Genomic DNA, 22,276 nt, shown 5'->3' on the forward strand with positions numbered 1-22,276 from the left:
ATCGTTCTTACACTACGTTCAGTCATCTAGATTCTTATTATTTCTATGACTATATTTTACGCGCGCGTCGTCTGTTTTGTCAAGTTTCATTGAACGCAACTATTTCAATTGTTTCGAGTATAGTCACATTTTCCTCATGTTTATGCTTGAGAACGCGTGTCGTGTGATTTGAATTTGCTCATTTCCGAAGGGGACAGTCGTCAGGTGTACAATGATTGTCCCGAGTTTTTTTCTCAACTAGTTATTCCGTATTTCGTATTTTGTTTTTAATTCATTTTCGCAATTGGCCATATCGAACCTGCAAGGGATCGGGTGCCATTAAATACTACGAAGAAGAATCTGAATTTGCTGTACCTTTACAAGCATTATTTTACATTTATTCTTTACTATTTTAAGAAAAAGATTTCTCATAATTTTGATGATGGATACAGTTACGGCTTGCTCGGTTACTGATGTAACAGAGGTCGATTCGCAGAACGATCTTAGCGAAAAAGAGCATTCTGTCAGTAACAATGATTCAGATGTTTCGAAGGTACTTTTAAAAAGTAATAACAAAGAAGAAGTGCATAAGGAGAACGTTGAAGAAAACTTGAAAAATGTTTGCAATACTACATTGTTCAATGGTAATGTGGATAACAATCGTGAAAAGTTACAAATTATTGAAATCACAAATCTGGCTGATGATAACTATCAGGATAATGGACTTGAAGTCGATAAATATGGAGAAAATAAATTAAGAGCTAATGTTACATTCATCAGTGAGGATGATGTTAACAATACTACTAAAAACAGATTCTTGGCCTCTGTAGCTAGTGATTCTGAAGAAGAAACTAATAATTACGAAAAGTTGGATGATAACAATGCTGAAAAATTACAAATTATTGAAACCTCAAATTTGCCTGATAATTATCAAGACAATGGAATGAATCTTGATAAACTTAAAGAAAATAAATTAAGAGCTAATGTTACATGCATCAGTGAGGATGATGATAATACTACTAAAAACAGATTCTTGGATTTTGTAGATAGTGATTCTGAAGAAGAAACTAATAATTATGATAAATCTGTCACTACTAATGTGAAGCATATTCCTGAACCGTCTGAATATTTACAAATTGCAAAATATAAAAAGAGGAATAAAAGCTTGAGAATAATAGACAGCGAATCTGAAGATGATATAAAAACGAACAGTGCTGATGACTCTCCTGAAACAATTGAAGAAACTGATACCAGTGTAAGCAAATACATAAACTTTAATATTTTATCTTATTACTTTTTAAAGTATAACATGATTTCATATAAAAATTATTCAATATATATTGCTACTTTATAGGCTAAAAAATTTATAAAACTAGGATTTCATATAACTACATACAACATATAAATTCATATAACTACACTTGTACTTTAAGTACTATTAAAAAAACTTTTGTCCATTTCTTTCAGATTCTAATAGATTCCAAGTCTAAAGGAAAACAAAAGGAAGCAGGTCACAAATCTGTTGATGGTGATATATCTAAAAAGGATGTTAAAGAAAATTCTATTAAAAAGCGAAAGGTATTCATTTATACTGTTCTTAAAGGCATACATTTATATTATCTTAAAGATCTTTATTTTATTTTTTTATTTCATATAATTAATAAGATGTGGTATATATTTGTTTACGGGGCAAAAGTCAAAACTAATGTCAGGATTCTAACTTCATGAAACAGGGATCTATAAGAGCTTCTAAGAATGAGGCAATGCGTCAGATACACAGCGAGAGCCAACGTTTATTACGAGAAACAAGAATTTCTTTACCGTATCATAGACCGAGACAGCGGACATTAGAAGAGTTTCTAAATAGAAAAAGGTTGATTCTTCCAAAGGGTGGGTCGATGGCTAGAAAAATGAAAACGTCAGCACTGTTAGTAAGGTGAGTATTACATTTTACGTAAATCGATGTCGTAAAATGATATTTGAGATACAAAATGATGATCGATTTTTATGTTTAATTTTCAAAAGTCAAGTGATAGAAGAACGACAAAAAGAACATTTTTTCTCATCTTCGGATTCGGAGGATGAGATGGAACACCTTAATAGTAAAAGTACTACTAGCAAAGGTATGAAAAGCTCTTTTATGAAAATTGATGAAGTATCCTCAATAATTATAAATAATTGAATATTCGACTATTAAAGATCGCAAAATATTAAAGATAATTATGATTTTTATATTAAACAAGAGATTACAGCTCAAGATATTACAAAAACATTTTTGCAAAATAAATCAAGCGTTATCTCTCTTAACAGAAAAGAGCAGCAGCCGAGATAAATCTGATGCACTACCTCAACCGACGTCAATCGAACGCAATCAAGATCTTCAGAGATCCTGTGTATCAAGAAAATTATTTGATCCGGATTGCAAGAATACAACGAGCGAGATTTTCGACGACAGTCACGATGAACAAGAATCAACAGAGCAGATAATTGAAGCTATTTTTACTGCTTTGGATGCAGAAAAATCTGTTACCGATGAGAAGAAGCAAGATGTTAATGAGATACGTGATGATGAGGAAGTGGGTGAAGAACTTCGAAGCAAGGAACGTGCGACGAGCGATGCTACATCTTCAACGTCTAACGATTGCATCGTACAAAATAATGAAAATAATGGAAGACAAACTGATTGCGTTGAAGTAACCGACGTATCACAATCTGCGATTTCAGTCGGTGACACTCCATCGGAAAGTCGAATTGATGCTTCAGCAGAGGAAGATGAAACGTCTGACGGTCATGTACTTGGTTTGCCACTTCCAACGTTCGCAGATGACATTGTGACAGATAGGGACAGACTACTACCAGAATTTATACCAGATAAAGTTACGTTGAAAGGCTCGCCGGGTACGATTATAGACCTGACGCACGACGTGAAGCCGAACAAGAAGGGTGTGAACGCTTTGTTAGATAGATTTTTTAGCAAGCACTTTACGACGAAGAAGAAGGCTGATGATAATGAGTCTGAAGTAACTGTGATACGCTTGCAAGACACTGAAAACGGTCCCGTCCCAATCAAGGAGGCACTGCCATATAAATTATCTCCTATTGATGAGCATCCTGAGTTAAGTAAGCCGGGAGTCCAACGACGACGCTTACAAGAGGATCTAAAACTGCAAATGACCTTGATAAGCAACGAACGGTGGAAACAGAAAATGACGGAACAAGAAGTGGAAGAGAAGAAAACCTGGGACGAGGAGGAAGAGAGTGATTATGATTTCGATGAGCAAGAAAAAGCGAAGAATCTTGAGTTGAGTGAGAGCGGAGAGAGTGAACCCGAAGAGGACGATGTTTGTCTGGAGGATAAAAAAAGGAGGAAATGTCTATTTGCAGATGACGAGGCTGAGGTTACGGATGACGAGGGTTCGAATATCGGTGCACAGGAAGCAGACAACGAAAGTGATACGGATCGAGAAATAGAGACCGATCAAGAAGAAGAAGAAGAAAGAGAACATGAAGATTTAGATGCAGATGTAGAGGATAAAAGTGAACCTGATTTTCAAGGCACTGATAACACTCGTACAAATATTGTCAAAAATAAAAGAGATAAAGAAACGAAAGAATTAATGCATGAATTTCAAGATCTATCGGACATGGATGCGAATGATCTGGAAAACGAAAGTGATCCAATCAAGAATATTATGACGAATGTAGATGCGTCTAAGAAACATTCTGAAGGCAGTGACTCGATGAGCGAGGATGAGTGGAATACACCCGTTCGTCAGCAGAACATAGAAGTCTGTACAAAAAGCCAGACGTGTAAAACACCTTTGGTAAAGACGAGCATGCTCGATTTTGTTTCTCCTATAACGCAGTTAAGTGTATTGAATACTACCTTGGATTCTGTCAAGAAGGATTCGCCAGAGAAGAACAAGTATATGGTTGATAAACATGAATCTATTTCTATGGAAAGTACGCAGAATGACGAGTCCTTCGAGCATGCAAGCGGCATTCGAAGCAAAACTATTTCGAAGAAAAGACTGTTTGACGATATCGGGGAAGAAACTATCGATGACGAATATCTTATGAAGTTGTGTTCGGGTAAATTTGAGTCTATGCCAAGCGCTGATCTGAGTTTAAAAGATCCTTCCTCGCAATTTGATGTCACTAGATCATCGCAGTTGTCCGAGCTGTTCTCAGGAAATTTAAATACAAAATCAGCTGATGTCAAACAATCGAAAACAATCGAAGAAACAGACAACGAAATCTCTCGAAGTATGAAAGTAATGTTGGCTGAAGATTCCAATAAGTCTGTAAATTGTGCGGAAGAAAAAGAAGTTAGTGCGACGGATTCGAAGCTAAAATTAACGATTGCTTCTTCAGACGATGACGATCAATTGGATAATGCTGATACATTATTTAAACCCAAGAGACGTTCAATGAAAAAATTGATTTTATCTGATTCAGAAGAAGAAGAAGATGCACAGAAATCCTACGATGAAGAGAGCGATAATGCAGATAACGAAAATGCAGAACAATATGTATATTACGATTCCGAAGAGAACGAAATGATAATTGCACCAGAAAAAGACATTAAAAAAGTCGCAGCTGATTTTCTGGAGGAAGAAGCCGAATTAAGTGGAAGTGATTGGGATTCTGTCGATGAGGACGAAAAAGATTTGGATAAACTAGAATTTGAAGACGGTGACGATGAACATATAGACGAACATAAAGTGAGAGACGAATTGGGGAAGATTCATATGAAACAGATGTTGGACGAGGATAAGAGAGAAGTTAGATTGCTTAAAGAATTATTATTCGAGGATGGAGACTTGCACACGGATGGAACAGGCCGCGAGCGCAAATTTAAATGGCGGAATATAGGTACGAGAATATACATGTAATTTTTTTCTATTGATTTCACAAAATATAATAATACTTTTTTTCTATTGAATTTTATTGTGATTTTCATTTATGTGATATCTAATGTTTCAACGCGCTCGTATGTGTGATTTTATGATATTTATGATAGTATTAATAATATCATATTTTATACATTAGATAAAATAGAAGATAACGAACAGTTTCGAGTACCTGATGAAAACGATGGCTGGGTGGACGAGCAAGAAGATGAAGAAGAAGCAAAGTGGAGTAAATTCAGACGCGAGAGGGACAAGTTTATTGAAGAGAGAAAGGTATAATTTTATTGCACTTTGTGCAAGTGTAATTTTATACTTGTATGCAAAGTGCTTGCAAAAGTTCGTATTATATTAAAGCCATCTTACTTTCCTCTGGATCTTTCTCATTGCTTTCAAATGGCGAGATACTGTTGATTCATTAACTCCGAGCTCTCTCTCTCAAAGATTAAAGTTTTCGTCGAGCAATACTTCCGATTCGTGTCCCCGCTTCTGTTTGTGACCTTACGAACTTTCGCAAGAACATCTAATTTTATTATTTATGTAAATCACTTTTACGAAGATTTACATTTTATATTTCTAGCAATGTTCAAGTACTGATGTTGAAGACGATTTACACGACAGTAAGATGTTTAAACTCGGAGTGGAGGCACTTAAAAAAATTGAAAACGATAAGTTAAAAAAACAACAAGACGTTTCTTCTGATAGAATAGACGCCTCTGAAGAGATGGAACCAATTATGCCACGGAGCATGACGGATCTCTTAGGTGGATCAATTATGGGAAAGAAGTCTCAGAAGTTACACGTAAGATTGTACAGTTAAGGTTTCGTGAGAATACGGCATACCATATTGCCATCTCATTTTACTCTTCGAATAGCTTCATGCGAACATACATTTTACAGAATATTATGAAGAAACGTTCCTACTTAGCGCGAGGAGAACAGTCACTGGCAAGACTAGCTTCGCTGGCAAAGCAAGGTGATTCTATTTCACACATGGTAAACTCGCGAAAATGTGTCTTCCAATATGTTGAGCCACGCACAAATGATATGTCTAATGCAGAGGTGAAAACTGGAGAAGAGGATCAGGCATCGCAAGATAGGGTAATTATTTCTATTATTTCAATGGTCAATGGTAAAAGGCATCGTGGAGTCATAAATTTTGACTCTAATAATTTCCACTTTAAAATATACAAATATACAAGATATAATAAATATTTTGACGAAAATGTATTTTGCAGCCTCAAAAGAGAAAGAACACGTCAGATTTTCCACTAGCAACAAAGAAAAGGCGAAAATAGAAGTGTCCCTTGAAGAGCAAAAATAATTTAATCTAACTCTTCCACGTTTTTAAACTCTCATTGAGTTATACATGTACAAATGAATTATTATTTTTGGAAATATATAAAAATGTTACATATAAAAAATGTTAATTATTTAATTACTAACAGAAATAAGTATCTTATTTTATTGTATTTTTTATATATAGGGTTGTAACAAAAGTTCATAGCGTTTTTCTAGTGAAATTCCAAGCAATTATTATACATATGTATAAATATTTATTTAATCACATATGTAGTATGTGCGGAACGGTAAGACCTGCGACCAAGTATATAGAAATATTAGAAAAATGTACATTTGAAAGTAGAAAAATATACATATAATAAATAGCAACATTTATTAAAATAGTAAATAGTAAAATACATTTTGTTATTTACTATACACAGTTTAATTGATATTTAATTCATAAGCATTTTCTGTCGCTGTTAATCGTTGGCAATCCTGAGATATAGAGTATACTACATTCTGAGAAACCGACGATTAAGATTGATGCAAAATACATGCTTCTTAATCTTACAAAAATTATATTACGCTACCAGTTGTCTATTCAAACATTGCTGGCAGTGTAAGTGTTGCAAATCTTCGAGTAATAGGGAAGTAGTCGCTCATTGTACACTGCGAGCACTACCATTTGACGTGTTTGCGGTAACTTTACAATTTTGTTTTTCCAAAACTTATCATTTTTGTCATAAAAAGAATTAACGCTACAAAGTCTCATATTGCAATCCAATATATATGTAAGAATATAGTTACATTTTTCTTTTTATTATTTCTGATTTATTTTATCAAAATATGTAAAATTTATTTTTTTTAATCAATTTTTTTACAAAAATAAAAATCAAATTGTTAAAATTTAATAGTCCTTCGACCATAATACATCGCGCACTGCGATTTAAAATGGACAGAATCGTATGAAGAATCTCATGATTGTTCTTTCTCTGCTGAATTAATGTTAGTGTGGAAGGGAATGGACTTGTAGCGAGACGATTTACCATACAGGATTTACGTCAATTTCAACAATTTGTGATTTTTATTTTTGTTGAATACAAAACACAAAATATAATAAATTTTTATAAAACTGTAATTTAGTTCTCAGCTTTAAACGGCTATCTAAGTAACTATTGTGAATTTGATACATATAATTATCAATCTTTTACTTAAATTAATCTCAGCAATTTCAAAAAACAACTTATGATTTTTAATCTCTGTCGAATACAAAATAAAAAAATATAATCAATTTTATTAAAACTGTAATTCAGGTCTTAACTTTGAACGGCCATCTAGGTAATTGTTAATGTTGAATTTGATATGTTTATAAAGTCTACTGTTTAAATTGATCACAGCAACACGCTTGAACACGTACAAACACTGTGACATTTACGTTGTCTTTCCTACAAATTCAAATAATTAAATAAAAGAGATGTATTCAGAGAAGTAACATTTGGCTTTGTATTATAATGATTATCAAAAGACTTTATGACTTCAAGGTGGCAACAGCGGTCTAACAGCTAGAGTACCAGACTCATGACCAGGAGAAATCCAGGTCCAATCACTTGATCACAGAAATTTTATTCTAACCTGATCCCTAATATAATAAATATAATAAAACTAATATACTATTATTTCGAATTTTTGCTGCACAAAAATAACTCTACTGGATTCTTGATCGTCTCATTTCTGGTAATGACAGCTATACACAGCAAGATTTGATACAAATATATTCTCGAGTATGGAAAACTGGGCTCCGTCTCTCAAAAGAGACGTGTTAAGCCATTGGTTCATACACTGCCGGAAAACCTCTGTTATTACGCCCTCCCAATTATGTCGACAAGGATTGAGTCTAATTCAGGCTTCAGAAAAAGGATGTACATATGCAATACGTACTTGATATCAATTGCTAAATTCGGCATGCTTTAATCAATTTCATCAATCAGTTGTTGCCTGATCTGAAATCAATTTCCTGATCTCCATCAAAGCTTTAGACCTGAAGCAACGTTCCTCTAGAAATGGCTGTGGAACAATAAAACCTGCAACCAAATCACAGTATATGGAAATTAGAAAAAAGCCTTTCAGAAAAACTGATGATGTACATTTTTTAACATTTCCAAACTTACAAAAATTATTATATTACACTAGATGTCTTGAAATACTGATCGCAAGCTTTGTAATTCTCCAAGTAAAAAGGAAGCAGCTGCTGCTCGTGGTACGCTTCAAGCAGATTTGTTAGGTGTGCGCTGTACCGAGACATCTTTTGATTATTGTCCAAGAGCCAAACTGCAACTGCAGTCACCTAAAAGTGCACGTTAAAAGTTACGTAAAATTATATGCGAGATAAAAAAGCACCAGCTCACATTACTCAACCTGTTTATCAAATAATTCTTTCTTTTTCTGCTGCTTCGCATTTATTCTCTTCAAGTACTTGCTTACTGTTGATCGACACATTCCAAGCTGTCGTGCAAGCTCTCTTTGCGTTAGGTTCGGATTTTCCTTAAGCATTGCACTCAATCTGCTGATCCTTATATCACGTAGCTTGACGGCACGACTTGACTTAAACTCGTCAAAACGTTTCTCACAGTCATCGATAGACAGAGTATTTTCTCGATACATCTCACATATCAGTCTTTGAGTTTCTTCAGCACTCTTGCCTTGACTGTAGCAATAAAGCATGAATCGGTAAACACTTATTTCTACGTCTGGACATGGACGTTTGGACATGGCCATTTTCATCATTTTCACGACAGTTAGTTTAGAACGACGGATCGTCAACAATCGATCGTGTATGATACTGCCAATACTTTAAATCTAACCAATAACTTAAAAAGTCTTAAAGGATCGCGAAGTATCGATGCCAGAAACTGAGCTTTGGTACAGAGATGCCAGATCGCGGCCGCGGCTCACGCCTCACCGTAGGGGAGGGGATGACGCACACAAGCGATGAACCAATCAGCGGAGCGCACACGTACGCGGTTCTCGCTTGCGCCGCTTGGACTGTGTTCGGAAACATTACCCGAGTGCCCCAGTGTATCATTTTATCCTTGTTGTTCATTCGCTGAACAACAAGGAAAAATGATACACTGGGACACTCGGGTGATGTTTCCGAACACAGCTTGCGCGTTCATCCTCTCCACTACGGTGAGGCGTGAGCCCGCGCGATCTTCATCTCTGCTTGGTAGCATGCACGTGCCAGATTCTAGCCGCACGTTCTAGCACGTGGAGGGGATGACGCACATAAGCTACGTATCGTGTCCGTGTGCGCTCGGGACAGTCGAGTGGTCCCGAGCGCACACGGAACTGATTTTGTGACATATCCCAGACAGCACACATGTTCAAAATCGGGACATAAAACGTCTTTTCGCCGTCTTTTAGACACTATATCTTAAAGACGTCGAAAAGACATCGAAAAGACGTTTTATGTCCCGATTTTCGACATGTGTGCTGTCTGGGATGTTTTATAGGAAAATTTGCTTATTTTAATTTGTATTAATCGTTGTTGTACATTAACTCTTTGTATGCACTTAGTGTCTTTTTTGTACCTTTTTTTTTTTGAAAAGGTTTCTTTTTTAATAAAAAATAATAAAACTTTTTCTTGTGATTTCCCAAAAGAAATCCTTTCTTTATTATTTTATTTTCGACATTACTCTGGTTTTAAATAGGCACTGTTCCTCGCAGATATTACTATACTATTTCTAAGGATGTCACAATCATAATTATCATATGGAATATTGTCTTCAATAACATTATAGACATAGCAATATCACGGTATAAAGTACAAAGTGTTTAATATGAGAAACGCAGAAATTGAAATAAAGAAGAAAACTTGAATCTTTTTCCTTCCATCTTTCGTACGACTGCCTCACTATCACTATTACGTCTTTGGCCGCGAAAAATATAGCCATACTTGGCGCTGTTTGTAGTACAAGCGTGTAGAGCACGTTAGCAGCACCAATTGTCCTTGCAACGTTGAAGAATATCACGTGGGACATGTAATTGTACATTTTGTCAATTTTACACATCGAGGTCGCTTCGTTATATCGAATCCTTTGTTCTTTTTCTTCTTTCCATCATTTCAATGTCGGAAATTTGGGTTATCCGTTTGCCAGCCTTTCGCGTTTGGCCCAAACTGATACACCAATCTTCGACCGAGCACCGGCAAAAATATTTTGCTTTTGTAATAGTACCTGCAAATGCCACACACACGATTGACAAATAATGTTCAACTGTCTCTCAACGCGTTGGACATTATTATTATTATTACTACCTCATAGCTCTACTGAGTTTCTCATAAGTCATTTTCGTATTTCCTTTCCGGGATCCCCATCGTTTTGCTACCTCGTCGCTCTTTACAAAACGAAATTTAGCCTGTGAATAATCCTCCCAGCAAATTAAACTTGGACACGTTTCTCTATTACGTAATAAATCTCTAATAAATTCCCATAATTTTCCTTGACTGGCAGCTATAAATGCGATTAAATTTCTGTCATTTAAAATCATTAGACACATTTCCGGATTATATCTAGCAGCGTCTTGTCTACGATACTTACGATTTTTTTTGGTCTTCAAGACTCTCGGTCTGCCAGGTAATCTCTTTGTAGTAACTTCCACGCTATTATCTGATTCCGCATCTGAAAAAATCAGAAGAACATCAATGCAAAAGATAAGGGACTAAATGCACCAATTGTTTTCTTTTCTTAAGAATTTACCGGATATGTTGTTGGAACTAATTCGCGCATACTCGTCCTCCGATTGTGGCTGAATAGTATCAAACGACGGCACTGCACAAATTAATTGATGCTTTAAATATCAATGCTGACAATGCTGATTTCAAAGTCTATTGTACTTCTCAGGATTTTGATTATTTTGCTTATGAACTTTAATAATTATTTTCAGATTTTTACTCAACATTTTCTCGAGATACATAACACCACTTTATTTAATGTATTTAATATATTGAGTAAATTGAATTGAAATACAATAAAAAGAAGTTGACTTTATATTTTGAAGAATTTATCTTTAATGTTGAATAAAAAGTTTCGAATTTTGGGAAGTAGTGGGAGATGTATAAATATCGAGCTGGAATACTGTTCGATCTTTTAAATTTAAATTTAAAGCGAGTACCACACGCACGCACGCATGCATACGAAAACGTTGAAGTAGCTTTTTTCTGTTACTTTTGACCATCTTTCAGGCAACTTCGTAATTCTGTCTTTTCAGAATTGCCCAGATTTCTGGACAAAGAGCTGTTTCAGAGATGATTCAGATGAAAAATTAAACAAATTTTTATATGGGAATCCGATAGTTACTAAAATAGTTATTAAAATTTATATACGCGATATACAGAGTGTCCCAGATCTACCGTATTATTCGTTAATTAATGGTAGATTCCTGAGTTCATTTGGAGGCGAAAATCTTAATAGCAAATTTTTTTTGTTATTCTTCGAGTTGACTGAAGTGTCGTGAAAAGGTCTTTATATTACATGCATATATATATTGTACATACATAGATTTGACCCATGTTGCGAGTGAAGAAGATCATACAATTGGTCCCCGTATATGGGATCGTGGTTGATGAAATCTTGTCGCGTAAAGGTAACGATCTCCTTCCCAGGTACGGCAAGGCTGTGTTGGATAGAGCTATAAGGCTGTCCCATGTACGACGCGGCTGACATCAGCCAATTTATCGTTTCTTCTTGACACCAGTTTTTGACAGGTTTGTCCGACCATCCGGTGCCGTCGATCTCCTCGCCCTCGTTACCTGTCCCATCGAATAAAATATAAGTGAACGATTTAAAGACCGAGTTTTACCGCTTAGCACTTCGCGCCGATCCGCTGTATATTAAAGTATATTAAATTTACGTAAATGCATTTGAAATGCGAGACATCGTCGCGCAGAACGATCAAACGATTAAATGCTAAAGTCGGAGTGCGGTTTTCCATAAACCGATGCAACACGTCAACGCTAAGCAGTCCCGGGAAACCCCCTTCCAACAATCGCTGCGTCAGTAATCGCAGACGTGTATCGAGGAGCCTTCATGAACGTTTCAGATTGCCTCGATGAAGACGAGCGACGTGAAAACGCATTAGTAGCATCGTCATTTTCTCGAATCCAAGCGCGTGAATAATGCGTGAATAATACATATGTATCGATCTCGATGACAGGGGAAAGCTCAATGAATAGGAAAACGATTATTTTCTGATGCAGAGGTCAAAATTAATATGTTTCCACTTGTTATGCATTATTACCGAGCGAACATTTCTTCTTAGCTGGCTCGCAACCGCGGCTCGCTAAGAAACTGCTCCGCTTCGGAACCAGTGTGTCCATGTCCAGCAGTAGATGAGTGTTTTCCTCTTCAGGTAAATTAATGAACGATGAATACATCTGTAATCAGAGAGTTTAAGAGATTTCTCGTGATATCTCGAAAAGAACGCGCTTTAAAGTGTGTATGCTGTGTGTCTGATTGAATTATAAAAAAAAAGAAAGAAATCAAGATTAGCATCTACTTCGTTTACATTACACACACACACACACACACACACGCGCGCGCGCGCAGAAAATCTAATTCGACTAGAATGACAGATCCTTACACAGAAAATCAGAATCAAATTTTTCAACATAAATAAAATAAATGGAACAAATCTTGGATATCTAAATAATTAAATAATTAAAAATTGCCAAATAAAAAGATTTTCGATTTTACGCAGAATGTTAAAAAGAAACGACTCCAATCCTCGTCAACGTCCGGATTTACATTGCGTCAATGAAGAATCTATTTTCAAGCACTCTTTGACTTAATTAATTTTAGCTGAAAAAAAGATATCCGAGATAAAATAAAAGAGGAGTGCGACACGAGACTCGTAACCGACGATAACTGCGACTGGATAAACGAAGCAGTTAATTAAATTTTGCTAGAATCGCGATCGTATTTAATCGTTGTTGAAAAGGAAAATGTTGAACGTTGAACGATAACGATATTTTATCTAGTTCGTTAAAATGAGCGTGTCCTTTATGAAATTTAAATGAACCGTGTGCTTTTTGTTGAGAAACGCCCGAACGTAATTCGCACTCGCGGCACGTCTCGGACAAAAAAATAAGGAAAAAATAACGTAATAATAAACAAACTAATGAATCGAATAAAATAATATTAATATCGTGCATTTCCTGTTTTCGGCTCACCTCTGACAGGTCGCTCCTGCCGTAGTTATTAAACGAATCCATTTTTTCACGCGACGGCACCAACACTTTCACCTTAATCTTATCATTAACAATATCAACAGACAACGATAATGTGTGTTTCACGAGGATGCACCACGTCGCGTCTGCCGCATTCGCGAATATATTTGTACGTGGCGATGGCAGTCGTATATATATATATAAAAGAATCAAGCAGAAAATGGAAAGCGTGCAAACACGCGTGAAAAGCACGTGCGTTGATTCACGAGGGACGCGTGTGCTGTAAATCGCGCGATAATCGATCGCTCGCGTATTCCCGATTTAAGGAACACGAGATTAAGGGAGGCGCACCGGCGCTTTATATATCGCGTTACGCCGCTATCAATCTCGGACTCGCAGCTCGGTTCCAGCGAGCGACTGGCCGACCGAGCGTACCCGAGGTCTTTACTCGACGGAGAATGATGACGGGCAAGACAAATACGAGACTGCAGTGGGACAACCGCGGCGCGGTCGGGCAGGTTTCAACGGGGATTTCCCGCTCTGCAGCCGCGGCCAATCACCACCGAGTCGCTGTAGCTGACGCAATAATTGCTTACGTCTCATTGGCGTCAAAGTCTCTCCGAGATCTTTTCAAAACGCAAATCCGACTGGCCTCTCGCATATGCTCTCGCTATCAAGCGGACGTCCGATGCGTGGTGTAATAAAGGCCTCGCTCTCGAAGCGTGGCCGCGACGCGCCTGCAACAGTTAGCGTATCATTAATTCTTGCTCGCACGTTTTTCAGTTTTTTCAATAAGACTCTTTCGACGAAAGCGAAGCTATAAATGATCCAAGCGGAAAGTTCCTTACTCTCGGCTTTTTATCAGCTACTCGGACCGAAACTGGTTCGATACAGCTTTAACAGTGTCTCGCCGTATGTAACTGCGTTGCGCGCGGAATCGCACGAGATACGTGATTCAGATAATAGGTCTGTTTTTTATTCCTGCACTGCTGAACTGGTGCAATATGTTAGAAACAAGTATATTTTTTCTCACTCTGACTTATTGCATCAGTTCAGCAGTGTAGGAATAAAAAACAGATCTATTGATTGAGGCACTCAGCACGATGCGCTAGCTCGTTTTTCGCGGCAGGCGCCTATGCCCGCGTTTATTTATAGTACATCGTGATGCGCACCGTGGATGTGCGTATATATACGTCGGTATAGCCGCGATCTTCCCTCTCCTGCATCGTAGTATTTTTTTTTTTCTTATACTGTTGATTTATTATTTTTGCAACGAGGCGCTTTACAGCTAGCGCGCGATTCTCTCTATAAAAAAATACCCAAATATACAATAAAATTGTGGGAGCGTAAATGTGTACGTATGCATGCATGTGTGTGGCATTTGTTTCCTGCTTCCATAATGCGACATAACAATTAACATGAAATGACTTAATCGCTACTAAGAATTGTAGTCGGAGTTACAATTATCTCTCATGCAAGTCGACCGATAAAGCAATCCCTTTACAGCGTTATAAACTCCAATTATATTGGTCCTTCGAGTCGCCGTGTGTAACGCATATTGTATACCTAGCAAGACTGCAGGTAAAGTCCTCGTTCAATTTAATCGAAATGATTGCGCACGATTAGCTGGAAATATCCGACTAGACTGAATAATCGATCAGCTCGAGAGAAAAACATTCGAGAGAGAAATATACGCATTGCTTACGTCCACAGATAATTACACTCGTAGCCGACACGAATTTTCATACATAGACGTGTGTACACCGGCGGTCACGCAGACGTAAGCACTATGAATCATTTTAATGTGCATTTCGCAACCCGCCGGGGAAAAGCCTGCTCGCCGGCAGACTCGATTTCTAGGAACGCGGACACCTTCGCGGCGGGATGTTCCACTCATTATCGGTGCGTTGAGCAATACAAATGTACAGGAGAGAGGCGTGCTATCTATTTTTATAGATAATAACAGAATATCCACGTAACGTTAACAATCTTTGCTCTCGGTAACGTTGACGATCCTCGAGCGATCAGTTTCAAAAGTTTCGACGGACTCGAAATTCACGAATTGATCGCTCATTGCAGTCCTCGTTACGTTCCACGTTATAATTATCGTCCTCCTCGTCATCGTTCGCCTTTTTGCCGCACGAACGAAAACCACGATAATATCCGAATTGACGTAAAACAGACGCAGCTAAGACATAGCTCGCCTCTGCGTTGTGACTCGCGTCGACGAGTCTTATCATCAGGATACTATGGTAACAGTGGTTTCTCCTTAGGAGAAACTAATGTGATAGAACTTCGTGGCGGAAATAGCGGCTGTTGTACCATTAATTTATGTATTGTCTTGCATTTTTATGCTGTACATCGTATATAAAATGTATATATACATATTATATTACATACATCATACAAGCTATATCACATATAAATGTCTGTGTCATAGTACTCGGCACATGTATTGAGTTGTAACAAAAGTTTGTAGCGTTATTTTGGTGACAATTATTATTTATGTAACACAAAATTATTATTATATAAATATTTATTCAACTACATATAGCTTTTGCCATCTTTGTGGTAGCTTCATGATTCCATCTTTTCAGACCTCGTCATCTTTTTTTTCATTAAAAACAACGCTACGGACTTTTGTTACAATCCAATATGTTAACATAGGAAATACATGAATGATTTTATTTTTAACAAAAAATAAAATGTGAGCTAAATAAATTACCTATTTTTTATTTTCGTTAGAAACCATCTGCGAGTTATAAACCATATTCGCAAATTTTGCCATGTAGTCCACGCTATTCTCGCCCATCAGGCACTGCATGTGCGATACAACCTGTAATAATATCAACAATGGGACAACGTATAATAGAAAATATAATGGAATACAATGTATTATACATGCATAGATATTTATATTTACATCAGAAGAGGGCCGAGTGTCTTCCATGATCTGTTCACCCGTTTGACTTCTCTGTGAACCTTTCATAGGCGATTCGAGCTGTCCTAAAAAGCTGCTTAGAGAAAAATCGGCAACCTACAACGGAATCGGTATTAATTTCTCGCATGAAAATTCGCGCTACGTTAATATATATTTCCAATTTGGAATGGTATTATATCTCGTTATGAATTACCTCACTGTTCAGCCACTGATGCTCGCCTTCTTTAAGAATCTGTGTAGCACTAGTAATAATTGAATTGGAATTCTTTGCGTCTCCACTTGTCTCGAGGGAGTCCAAGAAAGTCTTGTCCTGAGTATCGCTCGCATTCACCGCTACTATTTTATCAGTTTGTGTTTGGCACAATGAGGATCCGTCAACTTTGCTCGCATCGCTCGTCAAATTTTCTGGCGATATGTTGGACGTCGACACAATAGGCAATACCCTTTGTATAACGAGACTTTTCTGTCTCACTGTTCTGCCTCGTTTGGAAAACCGTGTTTTAAATTTCTACAACACATGTTTTTGATCAAGAAAGCATATTTCTAATGCACATTTTTTTCAAGTTTTATAAAATTTAATTAACAGTATTTTATATAATTTAATATAATTTTATAATTTTATAATTTTTTTATTTTATTTTTTATACTTACGTCAAGTTGCGTTTTAAATGCGTCAGCTGTGCCAATCTTGTGATACGTTTGCGGAAGAAGAGGCCTTCTGAATGTGGACTCCTTGATGGACGGAACGCGGGACGAGATTACCGTTTCGTTGCTTCCCGATGTGTTATCGTAGACCTGACAAAAACATTTAATTATTTACTATGTAAAAATATTTAACATTTAAAAAAGATTGGTGATTATTCGTGAAATCATGCATTCTCATCACAAAGTCCATAAAGTATTCGTTATATCTTACTTTGCTTGTACCGTAATTATGCTTTGCTAGTGACAAGAACTTTTGCAAGACCAAACATAAACTGTTATCATGTATGCTCGGTGACGCCGAATCGGATGTATAATGCTCATTAGGCAGCCAGTCCCACCAATATTCCAGAGTAATTTTTGACTCGCGACCAAACTGTTAAATTTCAGAAATGAGATTTATTTCTAAGAATAATATATAATCACATTCAAATTGCACATTTTTTGTAAAGAATTGACTTAAACAATAATAAAAATTAATGTAAGGTGTATAATTTGCTCGCACACATACACTCTCTCTCTATATATAAATATGTATATATGTAAAGCAATAAATGTGTCATGCACCATTAAGAAGAGGTCACCCATAGTAATTGTATTTGCTTCCTCGACGTTCCAACCTTTTCGGATTCTCTCAACAGTTTCTCTACCAGGAAATCTGTTGAGTTCTGAATGATGTTCCGGCGACTTCTCTGTATTATTTATAATGGTCGTTGGTTTTTCAGACACGCTGCTACCAGTTTCCAAGAGATCCATGTCGCTACTAGTATCTGGCAACGCGCAATTATCGTCGGCGCGATTTTGCATCTTCCTGTCCGATTTGTGTCGCTTAATTCCCTTCTTTCCTATTCCTTTGAGATATTGCGCGGACCCCAGCAACTCCACCCTTGAGTTTTTTAGGCCGAGACGTTTCTCGTATGAATTTAAACTGACGCTATTGCTGGTGAGATACTCTCCGAGATTAACCATCGGCAGAGCAATCTTGGATCCTTCTGGTGGAGCAACTCGCAATAAGCAAGTGTCCTTCACGTCATTGGCAATGAGATTTTCCACGGTCGAGCACTAAGTATACAATTCATTTAAGGATTGTATCCGTATAAATATATGGAAGCACAGATTGCAACAAAATATATTTCAAAGCAGATGTAAATTTAATTTACAATTGTCGATCGATAATTGTAAAATAAATAAAACGTCGCAATTAAATAGCAAAAGGATACTGTAGTGTATTTTTTAAGTCGCCATCGCTGCTGCAAGAATATTAATAAACTTGAGAGGCGCCTTTGGATCGGAAGAAGAGTACGTACTCGTGGATTCATCGACGCCGCTTGTACTTGCCACCAAGCCATGTTGTTACGCGGTCGCAGCTCTATCGTTATTCTGGACGGCAATTTTATTTCCTCCTGCCAATCTGGAGTAAGACAAGAACTTTACAAGCAGTACGCAGAATTAATTCGTTATTTTGACCAAAAGAAAGAACTTAATTTGATTATATATTAAAAGTGATATATATATGTAACAAATATACCTTCTAATTGATTTAACTTTCTAAGCGCCCTACATATGGGCGTTTTAATTCTCATGGTTTTTCCCCGAAGTCTGACTTGCGTGGATCCCCAATATACCAATTCATTCAATCTTAAGTAAACCTTCTCGTGAATGCGAGGTAGCTTCCGTCTGAGTTCACCATAATTTATCAGCCCGTATAATTCTTGAGAGGTTTTCTTCACATCTATTCGTGACAAATGATACATTATGTAGCCTGTGAAATTGTACATGTTCCTTTTTTACACGACACAGCACTATCAACGTTTTGACAACCTTCTGAGAATTTGAGGTGCTTCGATATTTTCAGCCACGTTCTGTAATAAAAATGTCGAATTTGCTCCTTATTCTTTATCATGGCATCCGAGAGGCCACGTTTCCTGCCTTGATTCAAAAAGTAACTCTGCAGTGCATCGAAGTCTTTGCCATACTCGTTAAGCGCTTTGAAAAAGGTATTCTTATCTTCCAGAGACCACAATTCGCAGGAGCGTTTAAGTGTTCGTACTTTGGCTTCCGTTGTTTCCTCATCCTTTACATCTGTGTATTTTAAGAAACAAATGATTTATCTTCCAGGTGTAGCTACAAGTTGTTGTACACTGGCTGATACTTTTGTCGTACAATTTATACAAAGCCACATACCCTTCTTGTCGTTACTGACAGGATCATTATTATCGGTTTTGGGCTTTTTAGTACCACGGACAACACGAATCTGTATATTCTTGTTATCTACCGTTTGACACTTCGTATCGGGACACGCCTGATTCAGCTGAGGACACGCGGGATTTGTGTTGCTAAGTTCAATATCCTCGCATTTCGTCGAATCTTCCATCACGCAATGTTTTTATAATTATAATTTCTGTATCAATGCTTTTGAACGAAAAACTTGAATGGTATCGCTTCAAGTTTAAGATTTTGTCATTTGCAACGATTAAATCTAAAAAAAACAGAACGAGAAAGACGTAATAAGAAAAATGCAATAAATATAACAAGTATAACAATTCGTAGTAAATTTTAATAGGGTTTTAAGCGCGTGCAGAGCGGAGTGTTTCTGACACTTGGCCTGTATACATGTATTTCTTGTTTAACTTACTTCCCAAATCTTTCACCGATGATATTTCAACAATATCTCAAGCGCGAAGAGAGAATGAAATAGAAACATATTCGAACACCTGATTTAGCAGGGACACGAACCCAAGTGCAACTTCCAACGAGTTGGACAAGATTCAGTGCCAGGAACTCTTCCTCTTGAGAGGATACTACATCGAGGATTTGATTCAAATCGAGAGCGACTCATAAAGATGTTAATCATCTTATGCAGAGACGTAATGTTCCTCTTTACATGAGCATATAAAAGGATAATTTCTGATTTGTGTGACGTGCATGCATTTGGTATTGGAGTCTAAAGCCCATTCTACAATGGCAGTAAGCAGTGAGAAGTGACCAATGAAAATCGATTATTTTAAAAACTGACCAATGGGAACTCTCACTTCTTATGCCATTGTAGACGATCCATTAGCTTAAGAAGAAAAGGAAGTAATACATAACCTGCGAATTGACGTGCATACACACATGTATGTAAAATAATTGTAAGATAATAATGTAATGTAGCCTGTAAAAATATATCTTGTGTGATCATTTTTTGTTTCTTTCTTTTTTACAAACAATAGAGAAAAAGCAGTATAAAACAGTATAAAAGATTGCTTTTTTATTATGAGTAATTTTACATGGGTATAAGAGGCCGTGTTTATTAAGATATTTTTACTTACAGTGTTGCTGCTATGTATTAGATACTAGACTAATCAATGTACAGAAGAATTTGGGAAAATGGTAAGGCTATATATTATGTATTATTATGTATTAAGACTGCATCCTTGTTATGACCAGTATTGACAGTACTCGATTGATACCATTTGATTTTGTACAACATTTAGTAAACAAAAAGGACAGAATGATTTTGCCAATACTAGCAATGAATAATGGAACAAGCCTGCATCTTACCACTGTTTATACACATTTTCTTAAACTATTACATATAATTAAACGATATTTTACCTTAATAAAATGTATTTTTTCAGGCACGAAATGCAGAGAAGGCTATGTAAGTTTATTTTTAAATTTTATTTATCTATTATAATTTTTAAGTTTAGTTAAATACTGTATACATAATAACAATAATAATAACGTTTAATCAAAATCAAAACAGGTAATATCTTTATAATCATTGTAACATTACTATTATTATTAATGATCTTAGGACAACGCTTGCTCGTTGGAGAGCAGCGCAAAACAATGAAGGAACAAAGAAAGAACAGGAACGAAGGCCATATTTAGCTTCAGAATGTAGGGATTTACGTAAGGCCGAGAAATGGAGGATGCAAATAATCAGAGAAATTGCCAAGAAAGTCGCTCAAATTCAAAATGCTGGGCTCGGCGAGTTCCGCATTCGCGATTTAAATGACGAGATTAATAAATTGCTTAGAGAAAAGCGACACTGGGAAGCGCAAATAAAGGAATTAGGTGGGCCTGATTATTCCAGAGTCGGCCCTCGCATGTTGGATCACGAAGGACGCGAGGTGAGTTATGAATTTTTTGGACATTTACAAGAGCATCCTTATATCCTGCTAAATTTCTAACAATAGCAAATAATAAAATGCATCGATGTATTTTAATCATGAATGACAGGTTCCTGGTAATCGAGGTTACAAATATTTTGGTGCTGCCAAAGAGTTACCGGGTGTCAGAGAATTATTTGAACAGGAGCCACCGCCACCCCCTCGGAAAACTCGCGCGGAATTAATGAAGGACATCGACGCGGATTATTATGGTTATATGGATGACGATGATGGCATTTTAGTACCACTGGAACAGAAAGCCGAACAAAAAGCGAGAGAAAAGTGCATCAACGAATGGATATCGCGCGAAAAGGAACCGGGAACCGACGTTGAAACAACGGCGCAGAAATCAATTCCCTCGCAGCAAGACATTCAAGAAGCACTATTGGTTAGGAAGAAGAAAGAACTGCTAGAAAGATATGGACTAGAATAAAGTCGAAACTGCAGTTTGCTAAACAATAATCTGACCTCAAATTTAGGTAGTGATAATAAATTGAAACGTTTATTGATCTAATTATCTAACTTTTGTACATACATGCATGAGCAAAGAAAAATAATGTTACTCTTGTGTTACATAATCTTATTGCAAATAGAAAATATCATCGATGATTATCATTAATTTTGTTTATAATTTTAGAACATTTCGCTTTACTATTTATATAAACATATATCTCTTAATTTGTAAACATGTGTAAATGTTCTTTCATGAAACTATTGAGTTGTAACTTATATTCGTCCTGTTGTTTTTAATGAAATGTATGTTACAACCCATATTATTAAAAATACTAAAAAAAACTGGAAGAATATATAAGAATATAATAGCAATCCATTACAGTTATAGAAAAATAAAATTACATTTATACAAGTCACAAGCTACTACAGATTTATTCATTCCTATGTATTCTTTTTCTATGATAGGATCTAGTAACATACTAAATTGAACATTTTTTTTAATAACGAAATGCGTATAAATGAGTATAAATTTAAAATTATGACTCGTAGAAAATACTAGCGTTTAAATGATAAAAATCTAACTCATTTATGAGGTTTGATATATATGAAAAGCTACGGAAGTTCTATA

General features: G+C 36.4%; 5 protein-coding genes across 10 annotated transcripts; 2 read left to right on the forward strand and 3 right to left on the reverse strand.

The window, feature by feature from the left end:
• Positions 1-21: 21 nt before the first annotated feature.
• On the forward strand, positions 22-6,313 carry LOC105274630 (claspin). 2 transcript variants are annotated; one of them, XM_011330917.3, is made up of 10 exons: positions 22-623; positions 1,026-1,234; positions 1,447-1,557; positions 1,713-1,915; positions 2,005-2,102; positions 2,290-4,854; positions 5,032-5,165; positions 5,470-5,691; positions 5,790-5,990; positions 6,128-6,313. In XM_011330917.3, exons 1-10 carry the CDS (start codon positions 419-421, stop codon positions 6,185-6,187), a joined length of 4,008 nt encoding a protein of 1,335 aa, XP_011329219.1. In that variant the 5' UTR covers positions 22-418; the 3' UTR covers positions 6,188-6,313. The 2 variants fall into 2 exon arrangements, with proteins under 2 accessions (XP_011329219.1, XP_011329217.2); XM_011330915.3 differs by having other exon boundaries at positions 22-1,234.
• Positions 6,314-7,260: 947 nt separating this feature from the next.
• LOC105274629 lies at positions 7,261-9,616 on the reverse strand. Of its 3 annotated transcripts, none has more exons than XR_893105.3 (5): positions 9,133-9,616; positions 8,589-8,877; positions 8,342-8,517; positions 8,112-8,254; positions 7,261-7,618 (listed from the first exon to the last, which is right to left on the reverse strand). XR_893105.3 is itself a non-coding variant. In XM_011330914.3 (4 exons), the coding sequence occupies exons 1-2, from the start codon at positions 8,955-8,957 to the stop codon at positions 8,350-8,352; spliced, it is 537 nt and encodes a 178-aa protein (XP_011329216.2). In that variant the 5' UTR covers positions 8,958-9,126; the 3' UTR covers positions 7,261-7,618; positions 8,112-8,254; positions 8,342-8,349. The 3 variants fall into 3 exon arrangements, 1 of the variants encoding a protein (XP_011329216.2); XR_893104.3 differs by having other exon boundaries at positions 9,035-9,616; XM_011330914.3 differs by lacking the exon at positions 9,133-9,616 and having other exon boundaries at positions 8,589-9,126.
• Positions 9,617-9,807: 191 nt separating this feature from the next.
• Positions 9,808-13,943, reverse strand: LOC105274627 (ETS-related transcription factor Elf-5). Its single transcript, XM_011330911.3, has 7 exons — positions 13,399-13,943; positions 12,468-12,603; positions 11,725-11,979; positions 10,928-10,999; positions 10,769-10,849; positions 10,486-10,681; positions 9,808-10,405 (listed from the first exon to the last, which is right to left on the reverse strand). Exons 1-7 carry the CDS (start codon positions 13,438-13,440, stop codon positions 10,294-10,296), a joined length of 894 nt encoding a protein of 297 aa, XP_011329213.1. The 5' UTR covers positions 13,441-13,943; the 3' UTR covers positions 9,808-10,293.
• A 48-nt stretch (positions 13,944-13,991) lies between these two features.
• On the reverse strand, positions 13,992-19,877 carry LOC105274628 (protein cramped). 2 transcript variants are annotated; one of them, XM_026973556.1, is made up of 12 exons: positions 19,674-19,877; positions 19,223-19,517; positions 18,860-19,120; positions 18,567-18,770; positions 18,259-18,449; positions 17,606-18,100; positions 17,253-17,414; positions 16,988-17,131; positions 16,530-16,844; positions 16,319-16,432; positions 16,121-16,231; positions 13,992-14,132 (listed from the first exon to the last, which is right to left on the reverse strand). In XM_026973556.1, the coding sequence occupies exons 2-11, from the start codon at positions 19,410-19,412 to the stop codon at positions 16,121-16,123; spliced, it is 2,187 nt and encodes a 728-aa protein (XP_026829357.1). In that variant the 5' UTR covers positions 19,413-19,517; positions 19,674-19,877; the 3' UTR covers positions 13,992-14,132. The 2 variants fall into 2 exon arrangements, with proteins under 2 accessions (XP_026829357.1, XP_019885715.2); XM_020030156.2 differs by lacking the exon at positions 13,992-14,132 and having other exon boundaries at positions 15,710-16,231; positions 19,674-19,876.
• Positions 19,878-20,013: 136 nt separating this feature from the next.
• On the forward strand, positions 20,014-21,990 carry LOC105274626 (pre-mRNA-splicing factor ISY1 homolog). 2 transcript variants are annotated; one of them, XM_011330909.3, is made up of 5 exons: positions 20,014-20,154; positions 20,352-20,410; positions 20,659-20,681; positions 20,838-21,156; positions 21,266-21,990. In XM_011330909.3, exons 2-5 carry the CDS (start codon positions 20,408-20,410, stop codon positions 21,626-21,628), a joined length of 708 nt encoding a protein of 235 aa, XP_011329211.1. In that variant the 5' UTR covers positions 20,014-20,154; positions 20,352-20,407; the 3' UTR covers positions 21,629-21,990. The 2 variants fall into 2 exon arrangements, with proteins under 2 accessions (XP_011329211.1, XP_011329212.1); XM_011330910.2 differs by having other exon boundaries at positions 20,151-20,169.
• Positions 21,991-22,276: the final 286 nt, after the last annotated feature.

Source organism: Ooceraea biroi, chromosome 11 (genome assembly GCF_003672135.1).
Source record: "Ooceraea biroi isolate clonal line C1 chromosome 11, Obir_v5.4, whole genome shotgun sequence".
NCBI classification, from domain to species: Eukaryota; Metazoa; Arthropoda; class Insecta; order Hymenoptera; family Formicidae; genus Ooceraea; species Ooceraea biroi.